We start from the raw sequence: 19,253 nt of genomic DNA, 5'->3' as shown, positions 1-19,253 counted from the left end.
TATAAAAATGAAATATAAGTTTTGATTCCTCCTTGATTTCTACCAATTTTGGTCTGAAAAGCAGATATTATAAGAAATATTTATTTATTTATTTATCTATTATGATGTGTAAGTTATTACAAAGTCCTCACTATTTAAGGCGTACCTAATATTGTCTTGGATTTCAGCAGATACTCTTGCGAATTATCACACTGTTTTTGCATAAATCCCAATCCCTCTAAGCAAGTGCAGTTGGCCCGTTCAACAGTGTGTTTATTTGGAGTGAAATATATGTGGGGCACGGGAAGGAGATTGCACATTGGAATAAATCTAGTGTAAGGAACCTGCGCTGAATGACCTCCCTTTGTGCTGAAGCAATTCTGTGTTTCTGCAATTAAATAACAATACTTCATGTCCAGCTGTGATCTGATATGAAAAATAGGAGAGAACCAAATTCCAATATGAATCAAATGACTTTACAACCAACGCTGTTCTTTTTCCTGTGGGAAAGGTATGATAAGGCTTGTTACAGCTTTCACACATCAGCAATCATGTGAAGATAATCCACTGGTGAACCAAAACTTGAAACATCGGTACTGCCTAAAACAGTGTGGGAGTGTCTCTTTCACCTTTCAAAAATGATATCATAGAAATTATTTTACATCCAGGGACTCCTCTGGTAGGAGGTTGTTCAGATGCAAATTCAGCAAGACTGGACAGTATTCACACTTCGACTGGAAAGTAGAAAGCAATATTCACTCGCCACAAGTGACACACGATGACTTTTCAAAAATATGAGTATCTAAACATCATGCGTGAAAGTTCAAACACATTACCATCAACAAATTGACAGTGAAAGTATTTTTCCTAGGATGATGACATTAGCTTGTACGAGGGGCATATCTACAAATTGAGGGGTAATAGATTTAAGACAGATTTCAGAGGCAGGTTCTTTACACAGAGAGTGGTAAGGGCGTGGAATGCCCTATCTGCTAATGTAGTCAACTCAGCCACATTAGGGAGATTTAAACAATCCTTAGAAAAGCACATGGATGATTTGGGGATAGTGGAGGGGGACGAGCTGAGAATATTTCACAGGTCGGCACAACATCGAGGACTGAAGGGCCTGTTCTGTGCTGTATTGTTCAAAAATGCTCCAGTATTAATATTGTTATGACACGGGGGTAAAGCCTCTGCTTAATGTAAGCTAGCACCCACAGTAAAGATTTATCCCATGCAGTAACCTGTGAAAATTCGAGAGGCCAAGAACTATTTAAAGTAGAAATTAACTACTTTACTTCTTAAAGTATAAGAGAATAATTAACTAACCACTATTTACAACTCCTTCATCTAACCTATTTTTTACTTTCACTTTCTACAATACTAGTCTGATAAAACCGCCCAATTAAGGTTTACCAAAATTCAACTTTTCAAAAACCAGCCAGATAGCAAATCTTCGTTCCTTCTTCTTAGCGATTTCTGCTTCACAGGTTACTATTCGATAAAGGTACCTTTAAGAGAGCAATTTTCTGGGCAGTCTCCAGATGTCGTTGGCTTGACAGTTGTCCTCCCACAACTGTTCAATTACCCTGGTCTTATACCGCCAAAGTATCGGTTGTTTCGTTGTTCTTTTAAGATTGTCAATACACTAAAATCAAGCTTGATTGGAATTTAGTATGTTTTCGGGGTATAAGTTAAACTGATTGGCCTAATTCAAATCTGTTTTTGCCTCCAGGCAACCCAAGTAATATAGCTTTCGACCAAGTGTTACATTGTTACCTCATTGAGAATACTTGGTGCAGTCAGGTAGTTTTGCTAGTTTTTAACTTTCTTAAAGGTTATGCCCACAGAATCATAACAATATGTTAGGAGTTCAATGCACCATAAAATAAACTTGACTAACCAGATCAATGCTGCAAGAGAAGGTCAGATCCGAGGAGTACTGCACGAGGAATTCATTATCTCACTCCGCAAAGCCTGGCCATCATTGACAAGGCACAAGTCAGGTGTAATGTGGAATTCTCCCCATATTCCTGTATTGGTGCCCGTCCAGCAGCACTTGAGAAGCTCGACACCATCCAGGTCAAAGCATCCGCTTGTGTGGCACCACATCCAATCCTTGTACCTGTGATGCTCTGTAATAAGAGCGTATATGCATCAAAGACATATTGCAGAACTTAACTAAGGCAACGCCAAAGCATGGTCATAAATCACCACGACTTCCAATGAGAAGGACGGGGCAGCATGTAACTGGGAAGTCTGCCACTGCAAATTCTCCTCCAGGACACTCATAACTTTGTCTTGGAATTATATCACTGTTCCTTCAGTGACACTGAGTTTGAGTCGTTTAATGCAGCAGTTCAAGCTGGCAGCTCGCTACCACCTTTCTATGGAGCAAATTGGGAGAGGCAACAAATTCTGTCCCAGCCAGCAATAGCGGTAGATTGTGCTGACATAAAATATCTGACAAAGTACACTGTGAAATTCGGACCCATACATCGTTTGGCCAGTTTTGAGAAGATTTGTAGCTCAGGTTGAGGTTCTAGATGTAGTTTTGCTTGCTGAGCTGGAAGGTTCATTTTCAGAAATTTCGTTACCATACCAGGTAATATCATCAATGAGCCTCCAAATGAAGCATTGGTGGTATGGCCTGCTTTTTAGTTATGTGTTTAGTTTCCTTGGATTGGTGGTGTCATTTCCTGTTCTTTTTCGCAGCGGTGGTGAATGGGATCCAAGTCGATGTGTTTGTTGATAGAGTTCCGGTTGGAATGCCATGCTTCTGGGAATTCTCACATGAGAATGGATGTGAGAATGGATGTGTTGGCCTAGTCGAAGTGGTGTCCTTCCTCATCTGTACGTAAAGATACTGGTGAGAGTGGGTCATATCTTTTTGTGGCTAGTTGATGTTCATGTATCCTGGTGGCTAGTTTTCTGCCTGTTTGTCCAATGAACTGTTTTCCTGCAAGGTATTTTGTAAATTACATTAGTTTTGCTTGTTATCTGTATAGGGTCTTTCAAGTTCATTAGCTCTGTTTTAATGCGTTGGTGGGTTTGTGGGCTACCATGATGGCAAGAGGTCTGAGTAATCTGGCAGTCACTTCTGAGATGGCTTTGATGTAGTGGAGAGTGGTTAGGGTTTTGGATGTGGTTCGTCTGCTTGTTTGGGTTTATTTGCGAGAAATCAGTGGAGTTTGTTCATTGGATACTCGTTCTTTTTGAATACACTTCAAAAAGAACGAGTATCCAATGAGCTCTTCGTAGTTCCTCTGTGCTGCAGTGTGTGGTGGCTCATTGAAATGATGTTCTAATGCAGCTTCGTTTGTGGATGTTGAGATGATTGCTTCTGTAGTTCATGATTTGGTCTGTTGACACATTGACTTGGATCCCATTTACCTCCTCCTGAGAAAATGAAGAGGGAATAGCATCACCACAGAAAATAACATCACCAATCCAAGGAAACCTAGGCACATAAATAGAAAGCAGGCCATACCACCAGTGCTTCATCCGGAGGCTCACTGATGATGTTATCTAGTATGGTGACGAAACGTCTGAAAACGAACCTTCCAGCTCAGTGAGCAAACCTACATCCACATCATTTGGCCATTGTCTGACTCACAAACCTTTCAAATGAGTAGTGATATCATTGGATTCTGTTCTTCCACTATTCTTTTTTTTGATGAATCATATTGGGTTTCTCACTCCCTTTATCAGTTCCATATTCCCTGCCTGTTAACTGTTTCCAGCAGAAGCGTACTGCCCTCCCCTTTCCCACAGTTCTCTATGTCCCCTCCCAATTCGTTCATATTTGATCCCGCCCTGGCTCCCATTCTCCACTGCCCCATTGTGACCAATCGTTTCTCCCAGTCCCATTAGTACAGCTATATTCCAACATGTACCCAAGCCATTCACACGCGTGCTTGTCCTTGCCAGGTCTGCATCGTGGCCAAATATTCAAGGCTTTTCAGCCTTGCTGTATCATTATTAAAGTTCTGTGCCCGTCGAATTCATGCAAGTCTGCCCTCTTGTCCTTGCATTGTCCGCCCTTTTCCAGTCTCAGCCTTCCTCCTTCCCAGCCATTTCTGCCACTGCAAACTACTTGCACGTCAGTCTATTTTTCTCTTCACATGTTGTGGTTGACTCTCCATCTGTCTGTCTGCCCGCTGCCTCTCTCCGTTTTACCCCCTCTCTCATTGTATTTCTCCATCCCTTGAGTGTGTCCAGCCCCTCCATTGTGTTCCTCTCCCTCAATTAGTCTCTTTGTCTGTACATAATTTGTTGTGTCACTAACTACATGTATCCAGTCCTGTGATGACCCTCCCGTCCTCAAGAACGTACAAGATTGCAGTGCAAATTCAGGGCTCTTGATTCATGTATGTGGCAACAATGGTGTCGTTTTAAAATAATCCCGTCTAGGTAGACATGGTCCATATCCATCTACTCCTTAACTGTTCAACTGTCTGTCGATATGCCCCTTAAACATTGATATAATATCAGTTTTTACCCCTCACCTGGAAGTGAGTTCCAAGCACCTACCACCCACTGTGCAAGAATTCCCTTGCACATCTACTTTACACCTTTTCCCTCTCACCTGATGCATATGCCATCTCGTATTTGATACTTACACCCTTTCAATTTAAACTCTGGTTATCTACCCTGTCCATACTTCTCATAATTTCATGGACGTTTTTCAGATCTTCAGTCTGCCTGAGAGGCCCAGCAAAAACAGTCCAAATTTGTCAAAACTCTCCTTAGAGCTAATACATTCCATACCAGACAACGCCTTGGTGAACATGTTTTGCACCCTCTCCAAAACCTCCAGATCCTTTCTAAAGTGCAGTGACTACTATTGCACTCAATGCCTCAACTGCGACCCAACTAAAGTATTATAGATCTCCAACTTTTATCCTGAGTTCCCCAACTGATGAAAGCAAGCATGCTGGATGTCTTTGTTAGCTCTTTACGCAATTGTCTTGCCACTTTCAAGGAGCTATGCACTTGCATCACAAGACCCCTCGGTGTCTCAGTGCTTTTCTGAGTCCTGCCATTTATTTCTGCTTTCTTTCTTGCATTCAACATCCAAAAATCCATCTGCTAACGTTCGTCCAGATTAAACTCCATCTGCCCTTTCGATACATATCTTTCGAACTGATCTCGGTCCTGCTAACTTGTGACAATTTTCGTCACGACCCACAACTTTATCAATTTTCGTTTCATCTACAAATTCATGTATTATATACTCGTGTACAAACATGCACATATACGTAGACATACAGACAGAAACACATAAACTTAGAAAACAGACGATCCTTCGTCCTAGGAGACAGAGCGTAATTGTGAAAGTTTGCTTTTGCAATAGGAAGGTTGTGACCGGTGACGTTCCACAGGGATCACACCGGTACCTCTGCTTTTCCCGATCTACATAAATTATCAGGAAGAAAACGTTGCTGGTCTAATTGATTTGTGGTCGATGCAGAAAGTTGAGTTGCAGAAAATGAACAGGATAGTCAAAGCATACAGCAGGATATAGGTCAGCTGGAGGCATGCTCAGAAAAAAAATGGCAGATGGAGTTTAATCCGGACAAATGTGAATTGATGCGTTTGGGAAGGTCACGTACGGGTAGAAATATACAGTGAATGGCAGTAGTTCGGAGTATTGATATACTACAGAGAGATCTGAGCGTGCACATCCGTAGTTCCCTGAAGGTGGCTCTGCACTCAGGTAAAATAGTAAAGTAGGCCTATAGCATGCTTGACTTCATTGGAAGGGACATTGATTTTAAGGATAGACAAGTTATGCTGCTGCGTTATGCAATTTTAGTTTGGCCAAATTAGGAATATTGTGTACAGTTCTGATCACCACACCACTAGATGGATGTAGATGTTTTGGAGACGTTACAGGAAAGTTTTACAGAGTGTTGCCTGGTATGGGCGATTTTAAATATGAAGAAAATTGGAGAGGCTTCGCTTGTCTTCACTGGAATGCCGGAGGTTGAGGGGTGACCGCACAGACGTTTATAAGATTGTGAATGGCATAAACAAACTGGAAAGTATGAGGCTTTTTTTTTACCGTGCTGGAGGGGTCATTTACTAGGGGTAACAGATCCAATGTGCTGGGGAGAGGGGGACCGGGTGTGTTTAAAAGAGACGTTGAGGAAGCTTTTTTACACAAAGGGTGTTGAAAATACTGAATGCGCTGCGGAGGAATTGGTGGAAGTAAGCACAATAGCAGCATTGAAAAAACACCTGGACGATTGCAAGATTAGGAAATGATGAGAGGGATACAGTTCCTGTGAGTGAAGACAGTTATAGTATAGAAGGGCAAAATATGTCAGTGCAGGCTTGGAGGATCGAAGGGCCTGTTCCTGTGCTGTGTTGATCTTTGTTGCTTGTTATCTCAGCACTGATCGTTCCAGAACACTATTAATTACAAAATTTCTCTCAGAAACACAACTATGCTTTTTCTCCTTTAACCAAATTTTTTCTAACTTGCTGATTCACAGTGAGGCCATGAAACCAGCCCATCATGCTTGTCAAAAGCTTTAGGAAAATCCATGCATACAAAATCCGTCCATTTATACAGTACTCATGAATAATTCCCGTTACTTCCTAACAAAACTCAATTTTATTGATAAGATAAGACGTCCCCCGTATAAAGCCACGCTGACTATCCACAATAAATCCATTCATCTCCTATTGCAAGAAACAATTATCGCTAAGATACATTGGTTTCGATTCCAATTTAATTTCTCCCTTTTCTTCCTAATAATCCACAATTGAAAATTGGACCACATGCGACATTGTATCTTGTTGAGAACACTTGGTGCTTTCAGGTAGTTCCGCTAGCTTTTAACTTTCTTAAAGGTACAGTACACCCACGTCTTCATAACAACTCCGCCCTTAAGTAAAAACGAGCCATCATAATGAAAATATGTTTTCTTCCCTCTAATCTTGAAACACATTACTTTAATCTAAAGTTCATGTTAACTTCTTCCCCGATAACTGTATGTATATAACATTAAACAAAGGCAAATCTCATCTAAACTTTATCAGTTAAATCCGTGATAACGCATCTGTGGTTACATTTTTTACGACCCACATGTACAATTTTGAAATTGTAAGTCTGTAACATAACGGTCCAAAGAAATCTTTTCATACTCTTGTCTTTAAAACATTCTAAGAAAATAAGCGGATGGTGATCCATGTACACAACCGTCTCCAAAACATTGTTCATGACATACACATTAAAATATTGTAAGGCCAGTGCCAAGCTCAATAGTTCTTTTTAGATTGTGGAGTATTTCCTCTGGTCGATACTGATCTTCTTTGAAAAGTAACTAACTGGCATTTCAATCCCACCCTCATCAAATGGTTTTGAAAAGTTTGGTGCAGCTAAAACTGGTTTGGGGCTTAATATTTGATTTCAAATGTTCGAATGCTTCTTGGCATGGTTCTGTCCATCAAAACTTTGTGTTCTTCTTCAGCAAGTCAGTTATTGGTGCTAGACACTGCTGAGGTTTGGGAACGAACCTTTGAGACCGAACAATTGAAGTTCGAGGTTGGTCGTGGAAATTCCTTCACCTGGCCTTCATCTTGGATTTCTGTGAGGTCAACCTTACATGATCAATGTTATGTCCCAAGAACGTCACTGCTGCTTTTGCGAATTCAGTTTGATTGAAGTTTATCACCAGTTTTGCTTCTCAGTCATCCAAAGAGCTCTGCCAACTATACCATGTGATCTTTCCAGGACTTAGTAAAGATCACTACATCGTCCAACTTGACTGCACAGTTTGTTAACCTAGCCACAAGTCTGTTCATGAGTCTTTGGAATGTGGTGGGCGTGTTCTTCATTCCAAGGGACATCACTTTAAACTGAAATAGCCCATTTGGAGTTACAAAAGCAGAAATTTATTTTGACATCTCAGATAAAGGTAACCATGCATTAAGTTCAACTTGGTGATGTAACTGGCTTGTCCGACTCTCTCGATGGAGTGCTCCAATCTAGGAATTCGATGTTAGTCTGAGTTTGTAACGGCAATCATCGTGCAGAATTGTTGAGTCCCATCAGTTTGGGAACTAAGATGATTGGCAAACTCCACTCACTCTGGCTCTCTCGATGATGTCCTCTTTGAGCATTGCCTCCGCCTCCATTTGGACCTGTCTGGCTTTGAAAGGATTAAGCTGATAGGGGTGGAGTCTAATCAGAGCAATATTCCCTACGTCTACTTCGTGGACAATAGCATTTGTCCTCCCCACCTGATTCTTACATATGCCCTTATACTGCAGTAACAAATCTTTCAACTAAGTTCTATGCTCCTAAGACAGATAGATTACTAACCAATCCCACTCCTCAAGGATTTTCCATTTAAAAAATATATTTTAAGGCACCTCAAAATTCACATCATCTGGATTTAATTCCTCACTCTGTGAGGCAGTAACTTACACCTGTTTCTCCAGCTCTTTCTCTCTAGTATAATGTGGTTTCAACATATTCACATGACATACATCTACCTGGCATCTTTACCAGATAGTTCACCTGACTCATTTCTTTTTCTCAATTTGATAGGGACCACTAAACCTGACTTTGAAAGGATCTCATATCACTGGTTATAGTACTAACACGTCAACCTCTCAGGAAAGCATTGGATTCTCAGAGCTTTTATCTGCCACAGGCTACAAACATTTGTGTGCCCTCTTTAGATGCTGTTTAGCTAAGTCACCTACTTAATTAATCTCTCTAAATCATAAGCACTTAAAATAGCCTGTTTAACATCTTCATAATCTCTTGACACTTCATCTGACAGCACAGCAGATACCTCACTAGGTCTGCTGACCAGCTTAGTCTGAACTACCATTAGCCATAAATCCTCGGACCACTCAGTATGCCCAGCCAAGCTTTCAAATCAAATGAAGACTTCAACTGTTTTCTCATCAAAATGTGGCAGTTTTGACATTTTTATATATACCTTCTCTTCCTGTTAACTTGACTTCGATGACTGAGTCACAAGTTCTCAAGTTCAAATTCTCTCTTTTTGCTGAGCTAAGAATCTTCCTTTTCCTTTTCCCCTCTTCTATTATACTAGTCCAATAAAAACCCTGATTAAGATTTACTGAAAAATTCAAATTTGAAAACCAGTCAGCGGTGGAATCTTCTCTTTGCAGATTTACTCTCCAGGTCAGTGTCAGTGTCTTTCTCTGTGCTAACCCCTTCTCCAGACAGGTACCTCTCAGACAGTTCTGACTAGCAGTCAACAGTCTGGTGGCAGTTCTCCTCTCAACTCTTCAATTTTCCTCGCTCTTATACCCCCAAAGCATCGGATTGTATCATTGGCTTTTAAGATTGCCAATATACAAAACTCAAACTTGATTGGAATTTGGTATTTTGGGGGTATAATTTAAACTGATTGACCTAATTCGAAATTGCTTTGTGTCCAGGCAACTAGCGACACTAATTGCTGGAACATATGCTACATTGTATCTTTTTGAGAACATTCAGTGCTGTCAGGTAGCTTTTAACTTTCTTAAAGGGACAGTACACATACATCTTCATAACACAAGTCTGGCCAAGGAGGGAATTAAGACCCCTAAATGAGAATCTCTCCAAGGACTCGCACTAATGCCAGCGGAGTCAGTGACAGATAAATGATAGTAGTATAACGAGAGCCTGATGGGCCAAACCAGTTCAATTCGCTGAGCATCCAGGAGAGGAACTCTCTCTACCCTTCTCTCTCACCAATCCTCTGCTGCTTCCCCCGGTCGACATTCCAAACAAATAAAACCATCCCAAACACAATTTGAGGCGTCACTGTTTTCAGCGGGGGAGAGGGAAATTGTTGTTTTGTGAGACAAGGATGTGGACAAAGAGTATGTGTGTGTGTATGTATGTGTGTGTGAGTTAATGAGTGAGAGAGGGAGGGAGCGATCGCAGAGACAAGCTATATAGGGGAGATGTCAAAAGTAGGTTCTTCACGCAGAGTGTAGCATACACTGCCAGCAGTGGTAGTAGAATCAGAGACATTAGGGATGTTTAAGCAGCTGCTGAACAAGCACATGGACGGCAGTAAATGGAGAGGTGTGTAGGTTAGGTTGGTCTTAGTTACGATAAATGCTTGGCCCAATGTTGTGAGCTGAAGGACCTGTACCATGTTGCACTGTTCTACGTTCTCAGAGGTAGCTGGGCTCGGAAAGGGAGACAGCGTCTGGAGGGAAGCAAGCAGTTCCACTATCTCTTCTCTGCCCAGCTCCAATAACTTCCTTTTAAATGTGCCATCTGCAAAATGAAATCCTGGGAGAGCAGTGATTTCTTTTTTTCAGAAAGTAGTTCCAATGAAATCAACAACCTTTAAGAGACATTTAAGAGAATCTTGGACATGCATATGGTCACAGAAATTTAAGGGTGCATACATGAGGATCAGTGGTCGGCACAACATTGTGGGCTGAAGGGCCTGTTCTGTGCTGTACTCTATGTTCTAACAACCTCTTGCCGAATGTCCAGTTGCCCAGGAACTGCAGGGAAACCATACCACTGCCACCCCGCCCCAAGGGTTATTTCAGGATATTGTCAACTAAAAGCACTATGGGTCTTTTAAAAGGCCAGGTAAAGATAACAATGCATACAATGCCATCTGTGAGTGAGAGGCAGGAAAGAGGCAGGGAAATTGAGAGAGTGGGACACAGGGAAAGAGACAGAGGAAGACAGTAAGAAAGAAAGAGCTAGAGAAAGAAAGGAAGAGTGAGAGATGGAGAAAGAAAGAAAGAGAGAGAAAGGAAGGAAGAGGGGGAGACATAGAGAAAGAGAAGGAAAGAGGACGAAGCAAAGGGAGAGAAAAAAAGAGGAAGAAAACAAGAGAAAGCTAGAAAGAGCGAGAGAGCAAATGAAAAAAGAGTGCAAGAGAAAAAGGAAGACACAGAGAAAGAAAGAAAGAGGGGAGAAAGAGAGCAGCGGAGAAAGAAAGAGGGAAGAGGGGGGATGAGAGGGAGAGGGAGAGGGAGAGGGAGAGGGAGAGGGAAGAACAGAGAGCGAGAGCGAGAGCGAGAGCGAGAGAGCGAGAGAGCGAGAGAAGAACAGAGAGAGCGAGAGAGAGAGAGAGCGAGAGAGAGAGAGAAGAACAGAGAGAGCGAGAGAGCGAGAGAGCGAGAGAAGAACAGAGAGAGAGAGCGAGAGCGAGAGAGAGCGAGAGCGAGAGAGAGCGAGAGAGAGAGCGAGAGCGAGAGCGAGAGCGAGAGCGAGAGAGAGAGAGAGCGAGAGAGAGCGAGAGAGAGCGAGAGAGAGCGAGAGCGAGAGAGAGAGAGAGAGAGCGAGAGAGCGAGAGAGAGAGAGAAGAACAGAGAGAGAGAGAGAGAGAGAGAAGAACAGAGAGAGCGAGAGAGAGAGAGAGCGAGAGAGAGAGAGAAGAACAGAGAGAGAGAAGGAAGGAGAGAGAGAGAGAAGGAAGGAGAGAGAGAGAGAAGGAAGGAGAGAGAGAGAGAGAGAGAGAGAGAAGGAAGAACAGAGCGAGAGAGAGAGAGAGAGAGAGAGAAGGAAGAACAGAGCGAGAGAGAGAGAGAGAGAGAGAGAGAGAAGGAAGAACAGAGCGAGAGAGAGAGAGAGAGAGAGAAGGAAGAACAGAGCGAGAGAGAGAGAGAGAGAGAGAAGGAAGAACAGAGCGAGAGAGAGAGAGAGAAGGAAGAACAGAGCAATAGTGAGAGCAACATGTTACAAAGTTGAAGGCTGTACTGTACCTTTAAAAGACAGTGAATGCTGTTCTGCAGTGAGACCTTATAAGCACCTGTGTGATTTGACCAGATGGCAGCCTCTGTGTGCCAGAAGATCAAAAATGCGTAACATTTGGCTGTGAAATGCATACCTGACTGGATTGGCTAAATTTGAATTGTCAAAACAGCAATCAATTTAAATTATGCCTCAGGAAACTAAACCCCTGTTGTGCTTGAATTTATTGCAACAAACCAATGAAACAATCCAATGTTGGGAATATAAAAATGCAGGCAGAGCAAGTGCTATCAATACAGATCCAATAAATTAGGAAACTATCATCTGAAGCATATTTGCAGTAAAAAGAAAGAGAACGACCCAGGGAGATGTTCAGGCAGAAGACAGACACCGAAGATGACAGCTGCTGTGATGTTTAGAAATTAAGTTGATCTAATTTTAATAAGTGTCTACTGGAACAGCATTTTGATATAGCGTTGGAGCAAGGCAATAAGCAGTTAAGAGAAGGGGGCCTTAGAGTTGTGCACAATTGTTGTTTAATGCTCACTTTTGGAGTTAAAGAATAAATTGATAATATTTTCTTTAAATAGTGGAATCTGGGAGTTCTCTGACATGCATACCTTTAATAGATTACGAGGTGAGGTGAGCTTTTCTGGGTGTTTGATTTAATTAACAGAAGGGTTCACCGCTGTGTCATAATAATTTGGGGGCTTGCGTCCGAGTTTTGGACAGGTTCAGAAAGATGCAATCTGAGATTTGGACAGATTTGGGGTATGAAAGATCCCAGCAGATTTAAACAATTGATTAGCACCCCATATCTTTAAATAAAACGTCAGTGAGACAAGTTACATAATTTCAATTCCTTGTAGTTGGTTAAATCAAAAGTGAGAGAAATGTCTCTTAAGATTGCTAAAGAGGCTCTGGGTTCTGAAGATGCTTTCCAAATTTGCCAAGAAAGTTTAGAAAGACAGAGGAAGGGCACACTTTTAGAATTAGGTTCAACCAGTCACAAAAGGAAATCTGAAATTGTAATGGAGTTGGTCAAGCACTTAGGAGTGAGTGAGTGAGTGAGTGAGTGAGTGAGTGAGGGCAGTTTGACACCTTACTGTTCCTGTTCTCTGGGGTTTAATATCAGGGGATGTGCTGGCAAAGTGGAAGGCAGCGAGTGGTGGGATGCTGCAGTGCTTTTGGTGCTATTAACTTTTTAAAATTTGTAATCACTTTTCATTATTCTCATGGTCTTCCCCACACCTCGGGAAATATGATTCGGGAGCTGAAACCCAGATGGTGCAAAGACAGAGATAATCAATTCATGGTGCAGTCAGAAATCCTCAGACAATCCTCAGAACAGGAGAGAGAGAGAATAGTAAGAACTCATCCTATCTTGCCATTGACTTACACACAGACAAGAATTGCAGGATTCCTGCCATCTCTGGGAATTAACACAAGGGGCAAGCTCTGAGCTTGGTGGGTGGGGCAGAGCCAAAGGGTTAAGAAGATGGAGAGGGGTGAGGGCGCTGCACAGAGCATAGTGTGATCCCACAGATTTCCTTGCCTCCATCTCACTACAGCTATCTCCACTTCTGTGTTCCCCACACTCTCTCCCACATCTTTCCCATCTCTCCCTGTTCTCTGTATCTCCATCCTGTTCAGTTTGCCGTGTGGATTGCCCTCCTGTTTTCCCAAAGATTTTCATTGTTCAATTGTTCCAATCTCCAATCCCTACCCACTTCTCTCTACACTTTTCTCTCTTGCTTTGACCTGTGGGATTTTGCTGTTCCTACCTGAGGATCATTCTATCTTCATAACACTCTCACGCTTCGCTCCCCCCGATCACTAGCTCACTGTTGTAACGGTCTCTGTGGCTAGCCTTCTCTCATTCACTTCCTAGCTTGCTATCTCTCCTTCTCAGGCTGTCTCTATCTCTCCTTGGGATTTCTCTATATCTGCCTCTCTCCCTGCACCTTTTCTCTCTTCCTCTGTCTGCCCCTACAATTTATCTGGCTTCCTCTTTCGCTTCTAACCCTTTTTGAAAGCAAAAGTTCTCTCTCTGGAGTTAGCTGTATAACTATTTCTACTTAGTTTGTCTTGTCTGCTCTTTTCTTGTCCTCTCCCTGGGTTTTACACTCTTGTCTGCTCATTCATCCTTTGTTCTATTGCTCAAATGACCTGTGTTTCTCTGTCTCTCTGTTATGCTCTCCCTGCCCTTTGTTGTCTCTGCTTGGGCATTTCTTTCTTTCTCTGGCTTCTCGCTTTGCTTTATTCTGTCTCTTTCTCTCCCTCTTACCGGGCAGCTGTCTCTCTTTCTATCCCTGTTCTTCAGTTTCTCTCTGTGGGATCTTCAGTCTCCCAGAACCTGATCGACTCCTCACCCTCTATCTGTCTCTCTGTTTCTGTGTCCCAGGTTCTTTACCCATCCCATCTGCTCCGCTTTCCCTCTCGCCAGAGATAGACTTGGACTGAGTGCTGCATGGGGTTGCACACTAAACACTGTCCCATTTCTGTCCCCTCTGGCTCCTGAGTTTTACTTCTGTTGTTGATAAAGCCTGGGTGGGGTGGGGCAGAAGTGGCAAAGCAAGACTGGCGACTGGGTTTCGTTGTGCATGGAAGCCAGAGTTAAAATTTCTCCAGCTGGGACTTAGCGAGGGTGGAGATATACAGGCTTGTACAAGAATGGACATACAGAGGGACTTTGGAGAGGGGGTAGAGTTTGGGGGGAGGGAAATTAACATCCACAGTGGGAGGGGGCATTGAGGAAGGGAGAAAAGAGGTGAAAGTCAGTGGGGCTTGCAAACCTCTGGGTGAATTGCAGCAAAGCAAAGAGTGAGGGGCTGCATAATGGGTGAGGCACAAAACTGAGGGGAGTGTGTAAATTGAGGGACTGCATTATTGGGGACAGGCACAACTTTTGGGGAGCAGCAGGGGCACAAAACTTGGGGACAACAAAAGAGAGAGGAAGGGGGCATCAAAACTTGGGGACAGCATTTGGGTGGGGGAGTATAACTGGTGGATCGGTTCAGAATTGGGGGCTTGAAATTTTGAGGGAAATCTGAATGTGGGGTGGTACAAACTGGAGAGTGGGGATCTTGCTGTGCATCACAGCCATCAGTCAAAAGGCCAGCTAGTCTCTGCACGTGATCGTGTACACTTTCGGACAGGGGCTGGCAATCTGAGAGCGAGGGAGGGCAATGGGACAGCATGCCTCATGGGTTGTGGGGGGGGGGGGGGGGGGGGAGGAAAAGGGGTGGAAGAGTGGGTCAACAGGGAGTGGGTGAGAGAACCTGAGGGGAGAGAGCATTTGGGAGGAGCATAGGGCTGCAATATGAGAGCGAGAAAGAAAAATGGCAGACAGTGGAGCAGGGCAGGGTACCATGGAGGGGCAGTCTCTGCAGAAAGGTAGACCCGAGAAGCCACTCAAGGGGGGAAATGGGGAGGCACTGGACAGGAAGCCCGTCATTTCGTGGGACATAGGCATGACAGGTCGAGCAAAGCAGTGAGACGTCCGCAGTTGTGTGACTGGCACCTTGCTGTACATTCAGATGGTCAGGAAAAACACAGCAGGAGCTGGACATTCCTTGAAGGGCTGTGCCCTGAGCCAAGTTTAAGTACAACTGGGGTTCGTCACTCAAAGTCCATCTCCTCCCAGATCTGCCACAGAAATGGCAGATGCCGTTCCTCAGGCGGAAGTTTCAATTCTAGGGGGCCCAGGTTCAAGGTGCGAGGGGGAAAGTTTTGCAGAGTGTGGTAGGCACCTGGAACACACTGCCAGAACGGGTGGTGGAACCAAAGACATTGGCAACATTTAAGTGGCATCTGGATGGTTACATGAATAGGGAGGGAATAGGGGGATACAGACCAAATAAGGGCAGAGGGTTTGTTCTTTAGTTTATAGTTAGGGCATGATGAATATCATAGGCGTGGAAGGCTGAAGGGCCTGTTCCTGTGCTGTACATCTAGAACATAGAACAATACAGCCCAGAACAGGCCCTTCGGCCCACGATGTTGTGCCGAACATTTGTCCTAGCTTAAGCACCCATCCATGTACCTATCCAATTGCTGCTTAAAGTTCGCCAATGATTCTGACTCTGCCACTCCCACAGGCAGCGCATTCCATGTCCCCCCCAATCTCTTTGGTCTTTGTATCCCAGTTCATGCAAATCAGCTCCTGGCTCCCTCTACTTGGAACACACCAACCATCATCGTTGATAGATGAGAGGAGGGTTTGGGAGAAAGCAACAGGTCAATGGCTTAGCCCAGGACTGTCTCAGTTTGTTCTTGTTCTTGCCTCACCCCCACTGGGCCCAGACTTGGAATACACACAGACACACAACTACAGTTTCAAACTGGCAGCAGCCACAACACACTTTTAAGACACAAACACAAGATTTTTGTACAAATTAATGCAAGTTTACTCCAAAAATGAAAAAAAAAATGATTGCACTGGATTAACACACAAATGAACACAAAACTGTTGCACAAAATTTAAAATGAAACCTAAAACAAACACACCAAGTCAGCAAATCTAATGAGATGTATGCAAATCATGAAAAATGCATTATATAATTGAACACCACTCCAATTTAAGCAATCATAAATTTCTTAGTTTTAAAATAGTGATGGAAAAGGATAGACAGGATCTAAAAGTTGAAGTTTGAAATTGGAGGAAGTCCAATTTTGACAGCAGGAGTAGACTTGAGGAAAATCAGGAGGGCCAAAAGGGGACACAAGGTAGCTTTGGTAAATAGGATATTCCAAAAGGATTTCATAAATAGATTAAGGACAAAAGGACAACTAACAAGAGAATAGAGCCCCTCAAAGAACAGCAAAGCAGCATGTGCGGATCCGCAGGAGATGGGGGAAGATACTTAACAAGTATTTTGCATCAGTGTTTACTGTGGAGAAGGACATAGAATACACCCAATGTGGGGAATTAGATGGTGAAAAATGTCCATATTACAGAGGAGATGGTGCAGGATGTCTTAAAAAGCATAAAAGGTGGATAGATCACCAGGACCTAATCAGGTGTATCCTTGAACTCTGTGGGAAGCTTAGGGAAGTGATTGCCGGACCCCTTGCTGAGATATTTGTATCATCGATAGTCACAGCTGAGGTACTTCAAGACTGAAGGTTGGCTAACGTGGTGCCACTATTTAAGAAAGGTGGCAAGGAAAAGCCAGGGAACTGTAGACAGGTTAGCCTGATTTCAGTGATGGGCAAGTTATTGGAGGGCCTCCTGACGGACAGGATGTACATGTATTTGGAAAGGCAAGGAGTGATTAGGGATTGTCAACATGGCTTTGTGCGTGGGAAGTCATGTCTTACTAGCTGGATTCTGTTTTTTGCAGCAGTAACAGAGGAATTACGAAGGCAGAGTGGTAGATGTGATCAATATGGACTTTGACAAGGTTTCTCATGGTAGACTGGTTAGCAAGTTTAGATGACATGGAACACAGGGACAACTAACCATTTGGATACAGAACTGGTTTGAAGGTAGAAAACAAAGGGTGGTGGTGGGAGGGTTGCTTTTCAGACCGAAGGCCTGTGACCAGTGGTGTGCTCCAAGGAATGGTTCTGGGTCCACTACATTTTGTCGTTTGTACAAATGATGTGGATGTGAACATAGGAGGTATAGTTAGTAAGTTCGCAGATGGCACTAAAATTGGAGATGTAGTAGTCAGCGAAAGTTACCTCAAAGTACAACAGGTTTTTGATCAGATGGGTCAATGGGCAGAGGAGTGGCAGATGGAGTTTAAATTTAGATAAATGTGAGGTGCTGCATTTTGGAAAGGCAAAACAGGGCAGGACGTATACACTTAATGGTAAGGACCTGGGGAGAGTTGCTGAACAAAGAGACCCTGGAGTGCAGGTTCATAGTTCCTTGAAAGTGGATTCACATGTGGATAGTACAATGAAGGTGGCTTTTGGTATGCTTTCCTTTATTGGTCAGAGCACTGCGCATAGGAGTTGGGAGGTCATGTTACAGTTGTACAGGACATTGGTCTGGCCACTTTTGGAATACCGTGTGCAATTATAGTCTGCTTCCTATAGGGCGTTGCAAAACTTGAAAGGGCTCAGAAAAGATTATAAGGATGTTGCCAGGGTTGGAGGATTTGAACTAAAGGGATAGGCTGAGGCTATATTCCCTGGAGCGTCAGAGCCTGAGCAGTGACCTTATCGAGGTTTATAAAATAATGATGGGCATGGACAGGGTAAATAGACAAGGTTTTTTTTCCCCCAGGGTGGGCGAGTTCAGAACTAGAGGGCATAGGTTTAAGGTGAGAGGGGAAAGGTTTAAAAAAAAAAAGGACCTAAGGGGCAACCTTTGCACATAGAATTTGGTGCATATATGGAATGAGCTGCCAGAGGAAGTGGAGGAGGCTGGGACAACCGCAACATTCGAAAGGCATCTGGATGGCTATATGAATGGGAAGGGTTTAGAAGGATATGGGCCAAGTGCTGGCAAATCGGATTAGATGAGGTTAGGATATCTGGCTGGCATGGACAAGTTAGACTGCAGGGTCTGTTTCTATGTTGTACATCCTCATGACTATTTTGAGCCAGCCCCCTGCATTTCTGTGGCTGGGCCTTTATCCCGTCAGAGAGCGACGATCCCCATTCAGCTTCAGTTGGGAATGGCCAACAGGTTTCCAACCTGGAGCATGGGTGGTCATACATGAGGAATAGAGAATCAGATCTTTGAAAGTTGCCACTCAGGTGGATAGAGCTTGTAAGAAGGCCTATGGTGTATTAGCGTTCATTAGCAGAGGGATTGAATTCAAGAGTCATGAAGTGATGTTGCAACTGTACATGACTTTGGTTAGGCCACATTTGGAGTACTCTGTGCAGTTCTGGTCGCCTCACTTTAGGAAAGATGTGGAAGCTTTGGAGAGGGTGCAGAGAAGATTTACCAGGATGTTGCCTGGAATGGAGAATAGGTCGTACGAGGATAGGTTGAGAGTGCTAGGCCTTTTCTCGTTGGAACGGCGAAGGATGAGGGGTGACTTGATAGAGGTTTATAAGATGATCAGAGGAATAGATAGAGTAGACAGTCAGAAACTTTTTCCCCGGGTGCAACAGAGTGTTACAAGGGGACATAAATTTAAGGTGAAGGGTGGAAGGTATAGGGGAGATGTCAGGGGTGGGTACTTTACCCAGAGAGTGGTGGGGGCATGGAATGCGCTGCCTGTGGGAGTGGTAGAGTCAGAATCTTTGGTGACCTTTAAGCGGCAATTGGATAGGTACATGGATGGGTGCTTAAGCTAGGACAAATGTTCGGCACAACATCGTGGGCCGAAGGGCCTGTTCTGTGCTGTATTGTTCTATGTTCTATATAAACACAAGTTCATGCCAAAGTGATAATTAACGTGCTGACAACTCCACATTGAGTCCAGATCTTGTACCCTGGAGTGACTTGAGTTGATGTTTTCCATCTGAACTGAACTTGTTGTCCCACAGCCTGAAAGAGATGAAATAGATTATACAATAGATTTAATAGCAGTGTCAACAACAGGGTGACTGAGGTTACTGTTTCAATCATAATTACTGACAAATATTAGCTAAAAGGAGT

The 19,253-nt window shown here is 43.4% G+C and overlaps 1 protein-coding gene across 4 annotated transcripts in view; it reads right to left on the bottom strand.

Annotated features, from left to right (window-relative positions):
* Window positions 1-15,807: 15,807 nt before the first annotated feature.
* Window positions 15,808-19,253, bottom strand: part of LOC122543205 (NACHT, LRR and PYD domains-containing protein 3-like) — a 65,106-nt gene continuing 61,660 nt past the window's right edge. For all 4 annotated transcript variants that reach the window (XM_043681652.2, XM_043681655.2, XM_087984418.1 and 1 more), the window contains one exon: window positions 15,808-19,142. In XM_043681652.2, coding sequence (XP_043537587.2) covers window positions 19,046-19,142 — 97 coding nt within the window. In that variant the 3' untranslated portion in view covers window positions 15,808-19,045. The remainder of the gene's footprint in view (window positions 19,143-19,253) is intronic.

This window comes from Chiloscyllium plagiosum, unplaced genomic scaffold, assembly GCF_037043375.1.
Source record: "Chiloscyllium plagiosum isolate Xiang-an unplaced genomic scaffold, Cpla_swu_hap1 HiC_scaffold_48, whole genome shotgun sequence".
NCBI classification, from domain to species: Eukaryota; Metazoa; Chordata; class Chondrichthyes; order Orectolobiformes; family Hemiscylliidae; genus Chiloscyllium; species Chiloscyllium plagiosum.
The sequence above is the reverse complement of the archived record's forward strand: the minus strand, read 5'-3'. Positions and strand labels throughout refer to the sequence as shown.